Raw genomic sequence first — 19,122 nt, 5'->3', positions numbered from 1 at the left:
CCCATATCCCCCCCGTGTCCCCCCCTGTCCCCGTGTCCCCCACGTGTCCCCTGTCCCCGTGTCCCCTCCCGGGCCGGGGCCGCCCACGCGGGGCCGGGTGGGGACCGGGAGAACCGGCCCCGCTGCCGGTGATGGCCCCGGCCCCGTCACCGAGCTGTCACCTCCCGTGTCGGTGTCACCTCCCGTGTCACCTCCCGTGTCACCTGCCCTGTCACCTCCCCGGGGACACCGCGGGGATTTAAGGGCGGCCCCGGGGACACCGTGACACCAACTGAGCTGCCGGTGAGTGGGGACGGGGACAGGGGACGGAGGGGACAGGAGGGGACAGGAGGGGACAGGGATGGGGACAGGGTGGGGACAGGGATGGGGACAGGGATGGGGACAGCAGGGACAGTGAGGGGACAGGGATGGGGACAGTGAGGGGACAGGATGGGACAGGGATGGGGACAGTGAGGGGACAGGAAGGGACAGGGGTGGGGACAGTGAGGGGACAGTGAGGGGACAGGGATGGGGACAGCAGGGACAGTGAGGGGACAGGGATGGGGACGGGGATGGGGACAGGCGGGGACAGGAGGGGACAGTGAGGTGACAGGTATGGGGACAGGAGGGGACAGGGATGGGGACAGGGCTGCTGGGATGGCACAGGACCGCGTGCGGACAGGAGTGTCGGGATGGGGACAAGGAGGGGACAGGGACACTGGGGTGGGGACAGTGTGGGCACTGGCCAGGGACACTGGGAGGGGTTTGGGGACAGGACAGGAGCAGGGCTGGGGACACGGGGACAGGGGCTGGGGACACGGGGACGGGGCTGGGGACACGGGGACACGGGGACAGGGCTGGGGACACGGGGTCGGGGCTGGGGACACCGGGGCTGGGGACAGGGACACGGGGACACGGGGAGAGGGCTGGGGACACGGGGACGGGGCTGGGGACACCGGGCTGGGGACAGGGACACGGGGACACGGGGACAGGGCTGGGGACACGGGGATGGGGCTGGGGACACGGGGACACGGGGACGGGGCTGGGGACACCGGGCTGGGGACAGGGACACGGGGACACGGGGACAGGGCTGGGGACACGGGGATGGGGCTGGGGACACGGGGACACGGGGACGGGGCTGGGGACACCGGGGATGGGGACAGGGACACGGGGACACGAGGTTGGGGACAGGTCGGGGACGTTGGGAAGGCGGGGGTGGGGACGCGGGGACAGGGTGGGGACGCGGGGACAGGATGTGGGGACAGGGCTGGGACGGGAGGGATGTGGGGCTGAGGACAGCGGGACGGGGACGCGGGACGCGGACGGGGCGGGGCCGTGTCCCCTCTGTCCCCTCTGTCCCCTCCGTCCCCACTGATGTCGCCGCTGTCCCCAGCCATGTGTGCCGGTGTCCAGTGTCTGCTGAACCTCCTGCGCTGGGGCTGGAGGGTCCTCAAGGGGCTCTTCGGGGGACACGGAGGTGACACGGGGGGGGACAGGGAGGGGACACGGGGGGACACACGGGGGGACACACGGGGGGGGGACACGGGGGGGGACACGGGGGGACACGGGGGGGGACACGGGGGGGACAGGGAGGGGACACGGGGGGGGACACGGGGGGGGACACGGGGGGGGGGACACGGGGGGACACGGGGGGGACACGGGGGGGGACAGGGAGGGGACACGGGGGGGACAGGGAGGGGACACGGGGGACAGGGAGGGGACACGGGGGGACACGGGGGGGACGGGGGGGGACACGGGGGGGACACGGGGGGACACGGGGGGACACGGGGGGGGACACGGGGGGGACAGGGAGGGGACAGGGAGGGGACACGGGGGGGACACGGGGAGGGGACACGGGGGGGGACACGGGGGGACACGGGAGGGACACGTGGGGGGACACGGGGGGACACGGGGGGGGACACGGGGAGACACGGGGGGGGACACGGGGGGGGACACGGGGGGGGACAGGGAGGGGACACGGGGGGACACGGGGGGACACGGGGGGACACGGGGGGACACGGGGGGGGACACGGGGGGACACGGGGGGGACACGGGGGGACACTGGGGGGACACACGCAGGTGACACGGGGGGGGACATGGGGACACGGGGGGGGGACACCACGAGGGGGGTCACGGGGACAGGGACCCCCGGGGAGGGGACACGGTGGGGGGGGGTCTGATGGAAGGGGGGAGGGGACAACCGGGACCCCAGGGGTGGACGGGGGGGGGGGGGGGAAGGGAGGTGATGACTTTGGGGGGGGGAGGGTGTCAAGGGCGTGGCAGAGGTCAAAGGTCACCGCTGACCCTCTCCCTCCCCTCCCCCCCACAGCGGCCCACCCGCCCCCGCGGCCGAGAGGACAACGGTGGTTCCGGGCAAGGAGGACTGAGACCCCCCCGGGACCCCCCAAAAATCCCCAAAATCCCCCAAATCCCCCCAAATCCCCCAAAATCCCCCCCGAGCTGAATAAACGCCCCTTGAGCCGCCTCCGGGTTTGGTTTTTTTGAGCCATTTTTGGGGTTTGCTCCCCCCCCCCCGATTTTTTTTTTGGGGGGGGAGGGTTCGGGATGAAAAGGGTTAAAAAACAAAACAAAAACAACAACAACAAAAAAAAAAAACCCAAATAAACGAGACGAGAGTTTAATTAGGGAATTAATTAGAAAATGGAAGTTTAATTTCGATTAAATCACACGCGGGAGATCGTAGGATTAGGTCGGGCGGGAGGTGAAACTAAGATGAAATAATTAAATATTAAATATTAAATACTTATTAAATATTAAATAATTGAATCTAAACCCCGGCAACGCAAACTCGTGGAAATTTTTTTTTTTCCGGGAAAAAGGGAATAATGTGGAATTTTTTTCCCAGGAAAAAAGGGAATGATGTGGAATTTTTCCAGGAAAAAAAGGGAATAATGTGGAAATTTTTTTCCCAGGAAAAAAGGGAATGCTGTGCAATTTTTTTCCCGGAGAAAGGGAATAATGTGGAATTTTTTCCAGGAAAAAAAGGGAATGATGTGGAATTTTTTTCCCAGGGAAAAAAGGAGTAATGTGGAATTTTTTCCAGGAAAAAAGGGAATGATGTGCAATTTTTTTTCCCGGGAAAAGGGAATAATGTGGATTTTTTCCAGGAAAAAAAGGGAAAGATGTGGAATTTTTTCCCAGGGAAAAGGGAATGACGTGGAATTTTTTCCAGGAAAAAGGGAATGATGTGGAATTTTTTTCCCAGGGAAAAGGGAATGATGTGGAATTTTTTCCAGGAAAAAAAGGGAAAGATGTGGAATTTTTTTTTTTCCCGGGAAAAGGGAGGGCTGTGGAATTTTCCCCGGGTCAAAAGGAATAATGCGCCGGGCTCGATGGCCCATCGGGAGCGGCTGATGGACCATCGGGAAAAGCCCGGGGGGATCGTTCTCACCTGCCGGGGGAGGGGAGCGGAGCTCCGCCCCAATTCCCAAGGTTTTAACCCAAATTCCTCCTTTTTTAAACACCAATCTCCCCTTTTAAACCCCAAATTTCCCCGTTTTTTTAACTCAAATTCCTCCCCCTTTTTAACCGATTTTCCCGGTTTTTAACCCGCATTCCGCTTTTTTTTTTTAATCCCGGATTTCCCTTTTACGACCCGAAATTCCGCCTTTTTAACCCAAATTTCCCCTTTCTTTAAACCCAAATCCCTCCCTTCTTAACCCAAATTCTCCTTTTTTTTTAAACCCAAAATATCCATTTCCCCCCCCAAATTCCTTTTTTTCTTTTTTTACCCCAAATTTCCCATTTTCCTCCCCAAATTTTCTTTTTTTTCCCCAGATTCCCCAATTATTTTCCCCCAAATTTTCCCTTTTTTACCCCAAATTTCCCATTTTTCCCCCCAAATTTTCCCCTTTTTTCCCCCAATTTTCTCCCCTTTTTTCCCCCAACTTCCCCCTTTTTTTCCCCCCATTTTCCCCTTTTTTCCCCATTTTTTCCCCTTTTTTCCCCCAACTTCCCCCTTTTTTTTTCCCTCATTTTTCCCATTTTCCCCCAATTTTTCCCCATTTTTCCCCCCCAATTTTTCCCTCTTTTTACCCCCAAATTCCCCAATCTTTCCCCCAAATTTTCCCCTTTTTTTCCCCCCAATTTTTCCCCCCTTTTCCCCCCAAATTCCCCATTTTTTTCCCCAGTTTTCCCCTTTTTTCCCCCAATATTTCCCCTTTTTTCCCCCAATTTTTCCCATTTTTTCCCCCAATTTTTCCCCTTTTTTCCCCCAAATTCCCCAATCTTTTCCCCCAAATTCCCCATTTTCCCCCAAATTTTCCCCTTTTTTCCCCCAACTTCCCCTTTTTTTCCCCCCTTTTTTCCCCCAATTTTTCCCATTTTTCCCCCAATTTTTCCCCTTTTCCCCCCCAAATTCCCCATTGATTCCCCCCCCCCCTCTCCCCGGACCCCAATTCCCGGATTTTTTCTCCCAAATCCCGGCCGGCGATGACGTCACCGCCCCCTCGCGCCCCTCCCCCGGCGCGCGCCGCTCCCGGAGCCGCTCCCGGAGTTCGGGACCCCCCAAAACCCCCCAAATAACCCCAAAACCGCCCCCCAAAGCCCCCGCCATGGGCGAGCCGCAGGTAGGCGCAACTTTTTATTTTTGTCTATTTTTTTTACTTTTCTTTATTTACCTTTTTTTTTTTTTAAGGTTTTTTTTCCTTATTTTTGTCTCTTAATTTTTTTTTTTTAAGTTTGCTTTAAAAAATTTCAGTTCCGGGCTGGTTTATTTTATTTTATTTTATTTTAACTTATTTTATTTCCCTTTATTTCGTTTCATTTTATTTAATCTTGTTTCTTTTCACCTCAATTTTATTTCACATCAACTTAGCTCACCTCGCTTTTCTTCATTTCATTTTATCTTAATTTTACCTTTATTTTATCTCTTTAAATCCGTAGTTCATCTTCACTTTGTTTCCTTTTATTTCTCTTTGTTTAATTTTACTTAATCTCATTTAGTTCAATTTAACTTAATTTTTTACACTAATTTAACTTTATTTTTTTATATTTGGTGGTTTTTCTTTTTTAATTCATATTGTACCGAGCGTTGAATTTCCCACTTTCGTCCCTCAGCGTTTATTTCTCCCTCCGCTCTTTATTTCTTCCTTTTAAAATTCTTTTCTTAATTTTCGTTTCTTTTGATGCTTTTTTGGTGCCTTTTTTTTTTTTTTTTTTTTTTTGAGTTTGGGGGGTTTTTTGTGGTTTTTTTTTGGTCGTCATTTTTTATTTTATTTCATTTTATTTCATTTCATTTCATTTCATTCCATTTTATTTTATTTCATTCCATTCTATTTCATTCCGTTTTACTTTTTTTATTAGTTTGTTTCGGTTTGGTTTGGGGTTTTTTTGGGTTTTATTTTTTCTTTTTTTTCCTTTAAAGTTTGGGAATTTTTTTTTTGAGGGGGGTTATTTTATCTTTTTTTTCCCCTATAAATTTTGGGCTTTGGTTTGTTTTTTTTCGGTTTTATTTTTAATTTTTTTTCCCTTGGATTTTTTTTTTTTCTTTTTTTTTTTCCCTTTGAATTTTGGTTTTTTTTTTTTTTTTTGTCCCTTTTCCCCCCCTCCCCGTTCCCTCCTCAGGTGCCCGAGGTGCTCCAGGAAGTCACGGTCCCCTGCGAGACCCCCCCGGAAGGTACCGAGCCCCCAAACCCCCCAAAATCTCCCCAAAATCTCCCCAAAACCCCCCAGAATCCCCCAAAATCCCCCAAAATCCCCCCAAATCCCTGACCGCCCTTTTCCCCCCAGGCCCCCCCGGCTGGCCCCCCCCGGGCGGGGTTTGGGGGGGTCCCGGCCAGGAGGAGGATGAGGAGGAGGAGGAGGAGGAGGAAGAGTGGGCGCGGCCCCTCCTGCGGCTCTGGGGGGCCTGGGGGGGCTCCGGGCCTCAGGTGAGCGGCTGGGGGGGGAAATTTGGGGGGCACTGGGGGGGTTTGGGGGGATTTGGGGGGATTTGGGGGGCACTGGGGGGATTTGGGGGGAGTTTGGGGGGATTTGGGGGGAGTCTGGGGGGCACTGGGGGGATTTGGGGGGAGTTTGGGGGGGTTTGGGGGGCACTGGGGGGATTTGGGGGGAGTTTGGGGGGATTTGGGGGGGAGTCTGGGGGGCACTGGGGGGATTTGGGGGGAGTTTGGGGGAGTCTGGGGGGCACCTGGGGGGGGTTTGGGGGCTCATTTTCCCCCTTTTTTGCCCCATTTTTCTCCCCCATTCCCCCCAATTTTTCACCCATTTTCTCCCCATTTCTCTCCCATTTTCTCGCTTATTTTCCCCCATTTTTCCCCCATTTCTCCCCCCATTTCCCCCCCATTTTTCCCCATTTTCCCCCCATTTTCCCCCCACTTTTTCCCTCACTTCACCACTTTTTTCCCCCATTTTTCCCCTTTTCCCCCCCATTTCCCCCCCATTTCTCCCCCTCATTTCTCCACTTTTTTCCCCCATTTTCTCCCCATGTTTTCCCCCTCATTTCTCCACTTTTCCCCCATTTTTCCCCCTCATTTCTCCACTTTTCCCCCATTTCTCCCCCATTTCTCCCCCATTTTTCCCCCACATTTCTCCCCCCATTTCTCCACTTTTCCCCCATTTTTCCCCCTCATTTCTCCACTTTTCCCCCATTTTTCCCCCATTTTTCCCCCCACGTTTCCCCCCTCATTTCTCCACTTTTCCCCGTTTTCCCCCATTTCCCCCCCATTTTTCCCCATTTCTCCCCCATTTCTCCCCCATTCCCCCCCATTTTTCCCTTTTCCCCCCATTTTCCCCCCATTTCTCCCCTCATTTCTCCACTTTTCCCCCATTTTCCCCCCCATTTCTCCCCCCTTTTTCCCCCCATTCCCCCCCCATTTCCCCCCCATTTCCCCCCATTTTTCCCCCTCATTTCTCCACTTTTCCCCCCATTTTTCCCATTTTTCCCCCCATTTCTCCCCCATTTCCCCCCCATTTTTCCCCCCACGTCCCCCCCCCCATTTCTCCACTTTTCCCCCCAGACGACGCCTCCCCCACCGGCCCCGACGCCGACACCTCCCGCGACACCTCCGACGACCCCGCGGACCCTCCGCGCCTCTCCCCGCGGCCCACCTGCCACCTGTGCGGCAAAACCTTCACGTCGGCCCCGTCCTTGAGGCGTCACCTGCGCGCCCACCCGGGCGACTCGCCCTTCCGCTGCTTCCGTTGCCGGAGCTCCTTCCCGTGCGAGGCGGCGCTCCGGGAACACCTGGGCACGCCGTGCCAACCTCGCCCTCACCGCTGCCGTTCCTGCCCCAAGCGCTTCGCCTCGGCGCGCTCGCTGCGCGAACACCGCCGCGTGCACCGGGGCGACGCGGCGCTGAGCTGCCCCGAGTGCGGGAAGACGCTCACCTCCGAAGCCTCGCTGGTCACGCACCGGCGCATCCACAACCGGCGAGCGGCCTTTCGCCTGCCCCGACTGCGGCAAAGGTTTCATGGCCACCAAATCGCTCCGCAAAACACCGGCGGGCGCGGCACGGAGAGGGTTTCGTGTGCCCCGAGTGCGGCAAGGGCCTCTCGTCCCGCCCGGCGCTGGTGGCCCACCGGCGGATCCACACCGGCGAGCGACCCTACGAGTGCCCCGAGTGCGGCAAAGGCTTCGCGGCCGTCAAATCGCTCAGCAAGCACCGCAAGTCCCACCGCGCCGCGCCCCGCCGCCGCCGCCGCGGCCTGCCCGCACCGCCGGAGGGAGAGCCCCGAGAACCGATTCCCGGGGGAGAGTCCCCGGAACGGTTTGGGGCTCCCGGGAACTCTCGGCGACATCCCCTTGGGAGGTTCGGAGGTCGGCGGAGACGGTGCCCGACAGCAGAACGGGGCTCTCGGGGGTCCCGGGGAATCGGGGGGAGAGCTTGGAGAACGGGGCAGGACTCCCGGGACCCCTGAGGAATGGTTTGGGGGTCCCGGAGACCCCTCGGGGACGGATCCTTGGGAGTCCTGGGACACCTAAGGAATGGTTTGGGGGTCCCAAATCCCCTTGGGGACAGATCCTTGGGAGTCCTGGGACACCTAAGGAACGGTTTGGGGGTCCCAAATCCCCTTGGGGGACGGATCCTCGGGGGTCCCAGGACCCCTAAGGAACAGTTTGTGGGGGTCCCAAACCCCCTTGGAGACGGATCCTCGGGGGTCCCAGGACCCCTGAGGAACGGTTTGGGGGTCCCAAATCCCCTCGGGGACGGATCCTCGGGGGTCCCGGGACCCCCTAAGGAACGGTTTGGGGGTCCCAAAGCCCCTCGGGGACGGATCCTCGGGGGTCCCGGGACCCCTAAGGAACAGTTTGGGGGTCCCGAAGCCCCTCGGGGACGGATCCTCGGGGTCCCAGGACCCCTAAGGAACGGTTTGGGGGTCCCGAAGCCCCTCGGGGACGGATCCTCGGGGGTCCCGGAGCCCAGGCGAGCCCCGAGGCGCCGGCGGCGGCCGTGCGACGAGTGCGGGAAAGCGTTCCGGGACGGGGCGGCCTTGCGGCGGCACCTGCGGGTGCACACCGGGGAGAAACCGTTCGGTTGCCCCGAGTGCGGCAAGAGTTTCTGCGCCAGCTCCAGCCTGGTGATCCACCGGCGCAGCCACACCGGGGAGCGCCCCTTCCCCTGCCCCAGCTGCCACAAGGGCTTCGTGTCGCGCTCCTCCATGGTCAAACACCTGAGGACTCACCTGCGCAAGGAGGAGGCGCCCCAGGGGGCGCGGCCCTGACCCCGGGGGGGCCGGGGGGATCCGGGTGGAGCCCCCGGGGCTGGCGGGGCTTTGGGGGGTCGGCCCCGGCGTGGAGGGATGGACTCTGGGGCGCCGCCTCCGGGGAGCGATGGAGAAGTATCGGGATCGAGGGATGAATTTTGGGGTCGATGGATGAATTTTGGGATTGATGGATGAATTTTGGGTCGATGGATGAATTTTGGGACTGATGGATGAATTTTGGGTCGATGGATGAATTTTGGGACTGATGGATGAATTTTGGGGGTCAATGGATGAATTTTGGGACTGATGGAGAAATTTTGGGGTCGATGGATGAATTTTGGGATTAATGGAGAAATTTTGGGGTCGATGGATGAATTTTGGGATTAATGGAGAAATTTTGGGGTTGACAGAGAAGTTTTGGGGTAGATGGAGAAGTTCTGGGGTCGATGGATGAATTTTGGGATCGATGGACAAACTTTGGGATCGATGGACAAACTTTGGGATCGATGGACAAATTTCGGGATCAATGCAGAAATTTTGGGATTGACAAAGAAATTTCGGGATCGTTGGACAAATTTCGGGATCGATGGACAAATTTTGGGATCGATGGACAAACTTTGGGATCGATGGACAAATTTCAGGATTGATGGACAAATTTTGGGATCGATGGACAAATTTCGGGATCAATGCAGAAATTTCGGGATTGACAAAGAAATTTCGGGATCGATGGACAAATTTCGGATCGATGGACAAATTTCGGGATCGATGGACAAACTTTGGGATCGATGGAGAGATTTTGGGACCGATGGACAAACTTTGGGGTGCCCTCCTCAGGGACTGAGGGAATCTTCAGAATTTCGGGTGCCCATCCCAGGGGGCTGCAGCTGCTCCTCTACATCCAAACTCCTCTTTCACCACCTGAAAAGTCTTTTCGTTTTCATTTTATTTTATATTTTTTTTTTTTGGGGGGGGGAAGGGGCTTCCCACCACCAAAACTATTCCAGTCCCCCCCGGCCTCGGCACGGGGCCCCAAAATTTGGGAATTCGGGAAAATTCATCAATGGAGGGGGGGTTATTGCGGGCGGGGTCACGTCCCGTGGCGAAGCTCCCGGAGCAGGAATCCGTGAAGGGAATTAATGAAAGGAATTAATTAACGAATTAACGGAATCCGCCCGCTTCCATCCGGAGGGACCCACCCCAAAACTCCTCAGAGACCGACCCCCCCCACCCCCCAGCCGCGCCCCTCACCCCTGGCGGTGCCCTCAGCGGCCGATCCCGGCGTGGCGGGCGGACGGGGCGGGCGGAGGTTTCGCCACAGCCGCCGTTACCGCCATTGCAGCCGCCGGTTCCCTGCCGAGGCCTCAGCCGCCGCCGCCATCTCCTCCTTCCCTCACAACCCGCCCTGCCCTTCTATTGGCCGCCGCGCCTGTCAATCAGATCTTCACGTTTCTATTGGGTGAAATCACCGAGAATCCGCCCCGTAAGCGACGCCGTTCGCTGGCGAATCGCCGCCTCCTATTGGTTATCGGCTGCTGCGCGCTGATTTGTCACACCTTGATCAGGTAGCTGTCTTATCCAATCACAGAGCGGCATTCCACGCCCCCCCCGCGCCGCCGCGGCAACGCGCCGTCTTCCCGCCCATTCCCCCGTCACCATGACAACCACGCACGGCGGGGGGGCGGGACCGGATGCCGTGATTGGCGCGGCGCGCTGTCAATCAGTGACGTGACTTCCGGCGCCGCCAGAGCCCCGCGCCGCCGCCGCAGCCGCCGCCCCTCCCGGTACCGGCGGGGCCTGAGGGGAACCGGGACACAACCGGGACAGAACCGGGACGGGAGCGGCGGCTCCCAGGGGCCGCCGAGGCTGCCGGGCCCGCGGGGACGGAGCGCGGCCTCTCCCGGGGATGCTCCGCCCGCCCCGGCCCCGGCGAGCCCTGAGGGGAGGGCGGGGCCAGGGTGGGGCCCTCAGGGGATTTTTTGGGGTGAAAAGCTGAGATTTGGGGCGAAAATGGGGAAAATTCGCTCTTCTCAGGAGGTTTTCAGAGGTTCCCGGCAGGGATTTCGGGTGAAAATCGGGAGATTTGAGGATGTTGAGATTTGGGGAGCCCGGGCTGGGTTTTGGGGGGGATGCTGAGGGGATTTCGGGGTGAAAACGGGGGGATCTGGAGCGGATTTTTGGGGGTTCCCGAGGGGATTTTTGGGATCAAAATCGGGAGATTCGGGGCCGTTGAGGCGTTTGGGAGGTCCCGAGGAGTTTATTTCGGGTGAAAATCCGAGATCTGCGGGAGCTGAGGGGTCCCGAAGGGATTTTTGGGGGTGAAAATGACGGGGATCGGGATCCTCGTGGGGATTTTGTGGATCCCGAGGGGATTTTGGGGCGGGAATGGGGAAATTTGGGGCTTTTGAGCAAATTTTGGGGGTTTTTTTTGGGGGGTAATTTTTTCCCAGGGAATTTTTGGGATTTTTCAGGCGGGGTTTTTTTTGGAGTCTTTCAGGGGTTTTATTTTTTATTTATTTATTTTTTTAAAGCGATTTTCAGCGGGGTTTTTTAATTTTATGGGGATTTTTGTTTTGTTTTGCGTTTTCAGGGAGGTTTTTGGACGGTTTTTAAAAGGAGTTTTCGGAGTTTTTCAGGTGGTTCCTTCGGGGAGGTTTTTCAGGAGTTTTTTAAAGCCATTTTCAGGAGATTTTTTGGGGCGTTTTCAGGGAGATTTTGGGGTTTTTTTAGGAGAGGATTTTGGGGTTTTCTCAGAGTTCTTTTAGGGTTTTCCTGGGGGGTCTCTGGGGTCATTCAGGTGGGGTTTTTTTTGGGTTTTTTGAGGTTTTTCGGCCGTTTTTTAAGCGATTTTCATGGGGATTTTTTTTTGGAGGGGGAGAATCTCCTGGAGATTTTTGGGTTTCTTCCCCGGTGAAGATAATTTGGGAGTTTTTAACATTAATTTCGGTATTTTGTCAGGGGAAGGTCTTTCAGGGGAGTTCTGGGGGGTTTCCAGGCGGGGTTTTTCAGGTGTTTTGAAAGCGATTTTTGGGGTTTTTCGGGACAGTTTTGGGGTTCTTCAGGTGGATTTTTTTGGGCATTTTCGGGGCTCTTTTTAGGGTTTTCCAGGGGATTTCTGGGAGTTTTCCAGGCGGGGTTTTTCAGGTGTTTTCAAAGCGATTTTTGGGGGTTTTCGGGACAGTTTTGGGGTTCTTCAGGTGGATTTTTTTGGCATTTTCGGGGCTTTTATAAAGGTCTTCCAGGGGATTTCTGGGAGTTTTCCAGGTGGGGTTTTTTCCAGCTGTTTTCAAAGCGATTTTTGGGGCGGATTTTGGGATTTATCGGGCTGCTTCGGGGAACCTTTTCCCCGGGAATTCGGGTTTTTCAGGCGGGGTGTTTTTTTTTTTTTTTTCCCCCCGGGGGTCGTTCCGGGCGATTTTCCCGGCGTTTCTCAGCCGTCCCTCGCGCCCTTTCCCGCCGGGATTTTTTGCCGTCTCCTCGGGGAGGTTTTCACCTCCGTCCGTAGCGAAGGTAACCTCGTGTGTGTTCGTCCCCTCCGCCCCCAGCTGCCATGGAGGTGTCGGTGGGGACGGCGGCGCTGGCGCTGGCGCTGCTGCTGCTGCCGCTGCTCTACGAGCGCTGCGGCTCCTTCCGCTTCTTCTGCAAGATGGGATTCTACAACGGCTGGATCCTGCTGCTGGCCCTGGTCGCCATCCCCCTGTGCGCCCTCAGGGGCAGGGACGTGGAGAACATGAAGTGAGGGGCGGCTTCGGGGCGGTTGTGGGGCGGGGGGTGGCGATTTTGGGGGGATTTGGGGCGGTCGCTGGACGGTCGTGTGGCAATTGCGGAGCCACAGAGTGAGTGGTGGATGGTTGTGGGGGGATTTGGGGGGATTTGGGGGGATTTGGGGGCATTTGGGGGGATTTCAGGGGTTTTGGGGTGATTTTAGGGGGATTTTGGGGTGATTTGGGGCGGTCGCTGGACGGTCGTGGGGCAATTGCGGAGCCATAGAGTGAGTGGTGGATGATTTGGGGGGGATTTGGGGGGGTTTGGGGGGATTTCAGGGGTTTTGGGGTGATTTTAGGGGGATTTTGGAGTGATTTGGGGCGGTCGCTGGACGGTCACGGGGCAGTTACGGAGCCGCAGAGTGAGTGGTGGATGGTTGTGGGGGGATTTGGGGGGATTTCAGGGGTTTTGGGGTGATTTTAGGGGGATTTGGGATGATTTTGGGGTGGTTTTAGGGGATTTTGGGGTGATTTGGGGTGATTTCAGGGGTTTGGGGGTGATTTTAGAGGGATTTGGAATGATTTTGGGGTGATTTGAGGCGGTCGCTGGACGGTCACGGGGCAGTTACGGAGCCGCAGAGTGAGTGGTGGATGGTTGTGGGGGGATTTGGGGGGGATTTGGGGGGGATTTGGGGGGGTTTGGGGGGATTTCAGGGGTTTTGGGGTGATTTTAGGGGGATTTTGGGGTGATTTGGGGCGGTCGCTGGACGGTCACGGGGCAGTTACGGAGCCGCAGAGTGAGTGGTGGATGGTTGTGGGGGGATTTGGGGGGATTTCAGGGGTTTTGGGGTGATTTTAGGGGGATTTGGGATGATTTTGGGGGGGTTTTAGGGGATTTTGGGGTGATTTGGGGCGGTTGTGGGGCTGAGGACAGGAATTTGGGGGGATTTGGGGTGATTTTGGGGTGATTTGGGGTGATTTCAGGGGTTTTTGGGGTGATTTTAGGGGATTTTGGGATGATTTTGGGGTGATTTGGGGCAGTCGCTGGACGGTCACGGGGCAATTTTGGAGCCTCAGAGTGTTGGATGGTTGTGGGGGGATTTGGGGCGGTTGTGGGGCTGAGGACAGAAATTTGGGGTGGTTTGGGGTGATTTTAGGGGATTTTAGGGGGATTTGGGGATGATTTTGGGGTGATTTTGGGATGATTTTGGGGTGATTTTGGGGGGATTTTGGGGTGATTTGGGGTGATTTGAGGTGATTTCAGGGGGTTTGGGGTGATTTTAGGGGATTTTGGGCTGATTTTGGGGTGGTTTTAGGGGCTTTTGGGGTGATTTGGGGCGGTTGTGGGGCTGAGGACAGGAATTTGGGGGGGTTCGGGGTGATTTTGGGGGGATTTGGGGTGGCTGTGGGGCAATTACACGCCCATAGGGCGAGTGTTGGATGGCCGTGGGGCAGTTACAGACCCATAGGGTGGGTACAGGACGGTTACGGGCCAGCTATGGGGTGAGGACTGGCTCTGCGGGGCTCTCTGGGGCAATTCTGGGGTATCTATGGGGCAGCTGTGGGGCTGAGCCCCCCCGTTTGTGCCCCCCAGGATCATCCGGGGGCTGATGCAGCATGTGAAGCGTCTCTATGGGATCCGCATGGAGGTCAGGGGGGCGCAGCACTTCCCCCCGCGGCAGCCCTACGTGGTGGTCAGCAACCACCAGAGCTCCCTGGACCTGCTGGGTATGGGGCTGCCCCACTGATCCCTGCCCCATAGATCCCCGCCCCATAGCGCCCTGCCCCATAGGAACCCCGAAATCCCCATAGGAATCCATGGATCCCAGCCCTACGTGGTGGTCAGCAACCACCAGAGCTCCCTGGACCTGCTGGGTATGGGGCTGCCCCATAGATTGACCCATAGATCCCTGCCCCATAGATCCCTGCCCCTTAGATCCCCGCCCCATAGCGCCCTGCCCCATAGGAACCCCGAAATCCCCACAGAAATCCAGAAATCCTTATAGAAATATATAAATTCCTGCCCCATAGATCCTTGCTCCATAGAAATCCCGAAATCCCCATAGGAATCCATAAATCCCTGCCCCACAGATCCCCGCCCCATAGATCCACCCCTGACCAACAGCTGCCCCACAGATCCCCCAAACTTCTCCCCAGCCCCACAACCCCACAAAACCCCCCCGAGGGATGATGGAGCCGCTGCCCCACAGATCCGCCGTACGTTGGCACTTATGGGGCGGGCTCAGGACACCCCACACCTGCCCCATAACCTCACCCGTGCCCCATAGGGACGATGGAGGTGCTCCCGGACCGCCGCGTGCCCATCGCCAAGCGGGAGCTGCTGTCCCTGGGCGGTTATGGGGCGGGCCTAGGGCCGCTATGGGGCACCCCACACACCCCACACCTGCCCCACAAGTGCCCCATAACCCCATAGGGATGATGGAGGTGCTCCCGGACCGCTGCGTGCCCATCGCCAAGCGGGAGCTGCTGTACATGGGCGCCGTGGGCGTGGTCTGCTGGCTCGGGGGCATCATCTTCATCGACAGGAAACGCACCCACGACGCCATCAGCACCATGGCCGAGGCCGCGCACACCATGCTCAGCCAGGACGTGAGTTGTGGGGCGCTGTGGGGCGCTGTGGGGTGTCTATGGGGTGTCTGTGGGGCGCTGTGGGGCTGGCACCCACGGCGACGCCATCAGCGCCATGGCCGAGGCCGCGCACACCATGCTCAGCCAGGACGTGAGTTGTGGGGCGCTGTGGGGCGCTGTGGGGTGTCTATGGGGTGTCTGTGGGGCGCTGTGGGGCTGGCACCCACGGCGACGCCATCAGCACCATGGCCGAGGCCGCGCACACCACGCTCAGCCAGGACGTGAGTTGTGGGGCGCTGTGGGGTGTCTATGGGGTGCTAGTCTATGGGGCAGTTATGGGGCAGCCCCACAGATCCTCTCTGCCCCACAGGTGCGGGTGTGGGTGTTCCCCGAGGGCACACGCAACCACAGCGGCTCCATGCTGCCCTTCAAGCGCGGCGCCTTCCACCTGGCCGTGCAGGCGCAGGTACGTGGGGCGGGGATGTGGGGCGGGATGTGGGGCAGCCGTGGGGCAGCAGGAGCGCCCCTCCCAAACCCATCCTGCCCCACAGGTGCCCGTGGTCCCCATCGTCATCTCGTCCTACCAGCACTTCTACAGCAAACGGGAGCGCAGGTTCACGGCCGGTGAGGGACGCGTGGGGCACGGGCCACTTGTGGGGCTGGCACCTTGGTGTGGGGCTGGGAGAGCTTTATGTGGGGCTGGGGGCTCGGTGTGGGGGGTCTATGGGGCAGCCGCTGACCCACACGTCTGCAGGGCACTGCGTGATCCAGGTGCTGCCCCCGCTGCCCACGCGGGGCCTGGGCCCGGCCGAGGTGCCGGCGCTGACCGAGCGCGTCCGCGCCGCCATGCTGGACGCCTTCGAGCGCCTCTCGGCCGAGCTGGGCCGCGCTGACCGCCCCGCTGACCGCCCCGCCGACCGCCCCGCTGACCGCCCCGCCGACCGCACGAGTGACCACAGCAGTGGCCGCCACAGTAACCACGAGAGTGACCAACGGAGTGACCCCGCGGAGCTTCAGAGTGACCGCCCGAGTGACCACAGGAATGACCAGAGAGATTCCTGGAGTGACCCCCAGAGTGACCACGGCAGTGACCCCCAGAGTGACCCCACGGCCACCTGGAGTGACCCCCCGGAGCCCCAGAGTGACCCCCGCAGTGACCACCGGAGTGACCATCACAGTGACCCCTGGAGTGACCCCTGGAGTGACCCCCAGTGTCTGGCAGTGACCCCCCAGTGACCCCTGACCCTGCGGCCCCACGGGGACCCGGCAGTGGGGCACGGACTGACCCCCAAGTGGGGTGTGGAGTGACCCCCCAAGTGGGGCCAAACTGACCCCTAAGTGGGGCACGGAGTGACCCCCAAGTGGGGCCTGGACTGACCCCCAAGTGGGGCCTGGACTGACCCCCAAGTCCAACGCAATTCAAGTGGGTCCAGGATTATTCATGTGTGGGGCACGGACTGACCCCCAAGTGGGGCCTGGACTGACCCACGGCAGGATGTGGGGCTGACCCCTAAGTGGGGCCTGGACTGACCCCCAAGTCCGACACATTTCAAGTGGGTCCAGGATTATTCACGTGTGGGGCACGGACTGAGCCAGGAGTGGGGCATGGCCTGACCCCCAAGTGGGGCCCGGACTGACCCCCAAGTGGGGCCCGGACTGACCCCCAAGTGGGGCCCGGACTGACCCCCAAGGCGGATACGGTTTGACCCCCAGGTGGGACCACAGCTGACCCCGATGTGGGGCAGGGACTGACCCCCAAGTGGGGCGTGGCCTGACCCCCAAGCGAGGTCACAACTGACCCCCAAGTGCGGCCACAACCGACCCCGATGTGGGGCAGGCACTGACCCCCAAGTTGGACAGGGTTTGACCCCCAAGTGGGGTGTGGCCTGACCCCCAAGTGGGGCCGGACTGACCCCGGCCTGACCCCTCGGTGCCCCATAGCGGGTCCAGGCTGTGCCCCACGGCAGGGGCGTGGCCGGCGCTGATTGGCTGCCGCAGCCAAGCCCCGCCCCCCGGAGGCTGTGTATTTATTTGGGGGGGGAGGGGCGCGGATTTTGCCAAATTTCTCTCCCGGCCCCGCCCGGGGCCCCCCCGGCTTTTAATAAACCCCCCCCCCCCCAAAAATCGTGGGGTGTTGTGACATCACTGGGGTGGGCGTGACGTCATCGGGTGGTTGTGATGTCATCAAAGAGGGAGGGGCTTCGGGGCCTTGGGCGTGGGGATTGGGGTCAGGACTGGGATAATGGGACTGGACCAAAAAACCCCCCACCCCCAAAAAACCCCCCCCCCCCCACACCAGAACCACGGCCGAAGCGAGAAAATAACCACACCAACACCACGGGAAAACCAAACCCCACCAAAATCAGTATTAATTATTATTATTATTATTATTATTATTATTCCAAATTTTTGGGGTTTTTTTTTTTTATCAATTTCTTTTGTTTTTAGCCGCTCCCCAAACCCCCAAACCCCCTCATTCAGCAGGGCTGGCTGGGGTACGGCCAGAGCGGCAGCAACGCCGCGCCGGTGACCGCGCCGGTGACGTCGGCGGCGACGCCGTGCGTCCTCTGGTGCCGCTTGTGGTGCGAGCTGCGGCTGAAGCTCTTGCCGCAGACGCCGCACGCGTACGGCTTCTCGCCGGTGTGGATGCGGCGGTGCTGCGTCAGCGTGGATTTGTCGGTGAAGCGTTTGCCGCAGACGCCGCACGCGTACGGCTTCTCGCCGGTGTGGATGCGCCGGTGCCGGATCAGGTTGGAGCTGACGTTGAAGCGTTTGCCACACACGCCGCAGGTGTACGGCTTCTCGCCGGTGTGGATGCGCAGGTGCTTCACCAGGTCCGAGCTCTGGCTGAAGCTCTGCCAGCACTCGCCGCATGTGTTGGGCACGGCCGGCAACGACGACGAAGACGAGGAGGAGGAGGAGGATGAAGGTTTGGGGTCGCAGCGGCGGCGGCCCCGCCGCGCTTTGGGGGGTTCCGGGGGTTCTTTGGGCCGGCTCTTGGTGAAGCTTTTCCCGCAGTCCACGCACCTGAAGGGTCGCGGGGGGGGGCGCGGTCCGGCCGCAGTCCCGGCACCGGCTGGTCGCTCCGCCGGGGGTGGCCGGAGTGGCCGGAGCGGGGTGGACGCGGCGGTGGCGCTGCTGGTCAGGGCTGGGCCCGGAGCTCTGGCCGCAGTCCAGGCACGGGAGAGAGCGGGGCGGGCACCTGGGGGTCACCCAGTGGTCATCGCCGTGACCTCGGTGACCATCGCCGTGACCCCGCTGACCATCGCCGTGGGCGGCTCTGGGGTCATCGTCGTGCTGGTCGCTGGAGTGATCCCGCTGACCACCGAGGTCCCGCTGACCATCACCGCGGTTGGATCCTTGGCCATCGTCACGATCCCGATGACCACCAGCGTGATCCCGCTGACCGCCGAGGTCGGGCTGACCACCAGAACGATCCCGCTGACCACTGAGGTCGGGCTGACCACCAGAACGATCCCGCTGACCACTGAGGCCCCGCTGACCACCGAGCCTCCCCCTCAGGCCACTCCCTCCCCGCTGGTCACTCGTGCCTCCGGCCGCTGCCCGTTGGTCAGTCCCGGCGCCCCGGTGGTCACTCGTGCTGCCGTGGTGGTCATTACCGCCCCGATGGTCACTCCCATCGTGGTGGTCACTCCCGGCGCCCCGGTGGTCACTCCCGGCGCCCCGGTGGTCACTCCCGCCGCCCGGGTGGTCACTCCCATCGTGGTGGTCACTCCCATCGCGGTGGTCACTCCGGGCACCGCGGTGGTCACTCCCGCCACCCTGATGGTCACTCCCGGCGCGGTGGTCACTCCGGGCACCGCGGTGGTCACTCCCGGCGTCCCGGTGGTCACTCCCGCCGCCCGGGTGGTCACTCCCGTCCCAATGGTCACTCCCGCCGTCCCCGCGGTCACTCCCGGCGCGGTGGTCACTCCCGCCGCCCCGGTGGTCACTCCCATCGCGGTGGTCACTCCCGCCGCCCGGGTGGTCATTCCCGGCGCGGTGGTCACTCCCAGGAGCGCAGCGGTCACTCCCATCGCGGTGGTCACTCCCGCCGCCCCGGCGGTCCCTCCCGCCGTCCCCGCGGTCACTCCCGGCGCGGTGGTCACTCCCGCCGCCCCGGTGGTCACTCCCATCGCGGTGGTCCCTCCCGCCGTCCCCGCGGTCACTCCCGGCGCGGTGGTCA

At 59.7% G+C, this 19,122-nt stretch overlaps 2 protein-coding genes and 1 long non-coding RNA gene across 3 annotated transcripts; all 3 read left to right on the top strand.

The window, feature by feature from the left end:
• The first annotated feature begins 212 nt into the window (after positions 1-212).
• LOC136305982 (uncharacterized) lies at positions 213-2,372 on the top strand. The gene is made up of 3 exons (XR_010725472.1): positions 213-282; positions 1,373-1,456; positions 2,309-2,372. It is a non-coding gene; the product is annotated as an uncharacterized lncRNA (long non-coding RNA).
• Positions 2,373-4,553: 2,181 nt separating this feature from the next.
• Positions 4,554-8,664, top strand: LOC136305984 (zinc finger protein 391-like). The gene is made up of 6 exons (XM_066209331.1): positions 4,554-4,568; positions 5,566-5,617; positions 5,731-5,877; positions 6,960-7,345; positions 7,408-7,709; positions 8,367-8,664. The coding sequence occupies exons 1-6, from the start codon at positions 4,554-4,556 to the stop codon at positions 8,662-8,664; spliced, it is 1,200 nt and encodes a 399-aa protein (XP_066065428.1).
• A 1,727-nt stretch (positions 8,665-10,391) lies between these two features.
• Positions 10,392-17,295, top strand: LOC136305978 (1-acyl-sn-glycerol-3-phosphate acyltransferase alpha-like). The gene is made up of 7 exons (XM_066209325.1): positions 10,392-10,427; positions 12,189-12,378; positions 13,942-14,075; positions 14,782-14,957; positions 15,307-15,402; positions 15,488-15,560; positions 15,691-17,295. Exons 2-7 carry the CDS (start codon positions 12,194-12,196, stop codon positions 16,170-16,172), a joined length of 1,146 nt encoding a protein of 381 aa, XP_066065422.1. The 5' UTR covers positions 10,392-10,427; positions 12,189-12,193; the 3' UTR covers positions 16,173-17,295.
• Positions 17,296-19,122: the final 1,827 nt, after the last annotated feature.

Source organism: Chamaea fasciata, unplaced genomic scaffold, assembly GCF_029207755.1.
Source record: "Chamaea fasciata isolate MVZ Bird 193981 ecotype frontalis unplaced genomic scaffold, bChaFas1.0.hap1 SCAF_862, whole genome shotgun sequence".
NCBI classification, from domain to species: Eukaryota; Metazoa; Chordata; class Aves; order Passeriformes; family Sylviidae; genus Chamaea; species Chamaea fasciata.
Note: the sequence above shows the minus strand (reverse complement) of the source record. Positions and strands in the feature narration are given on the sequence as shown.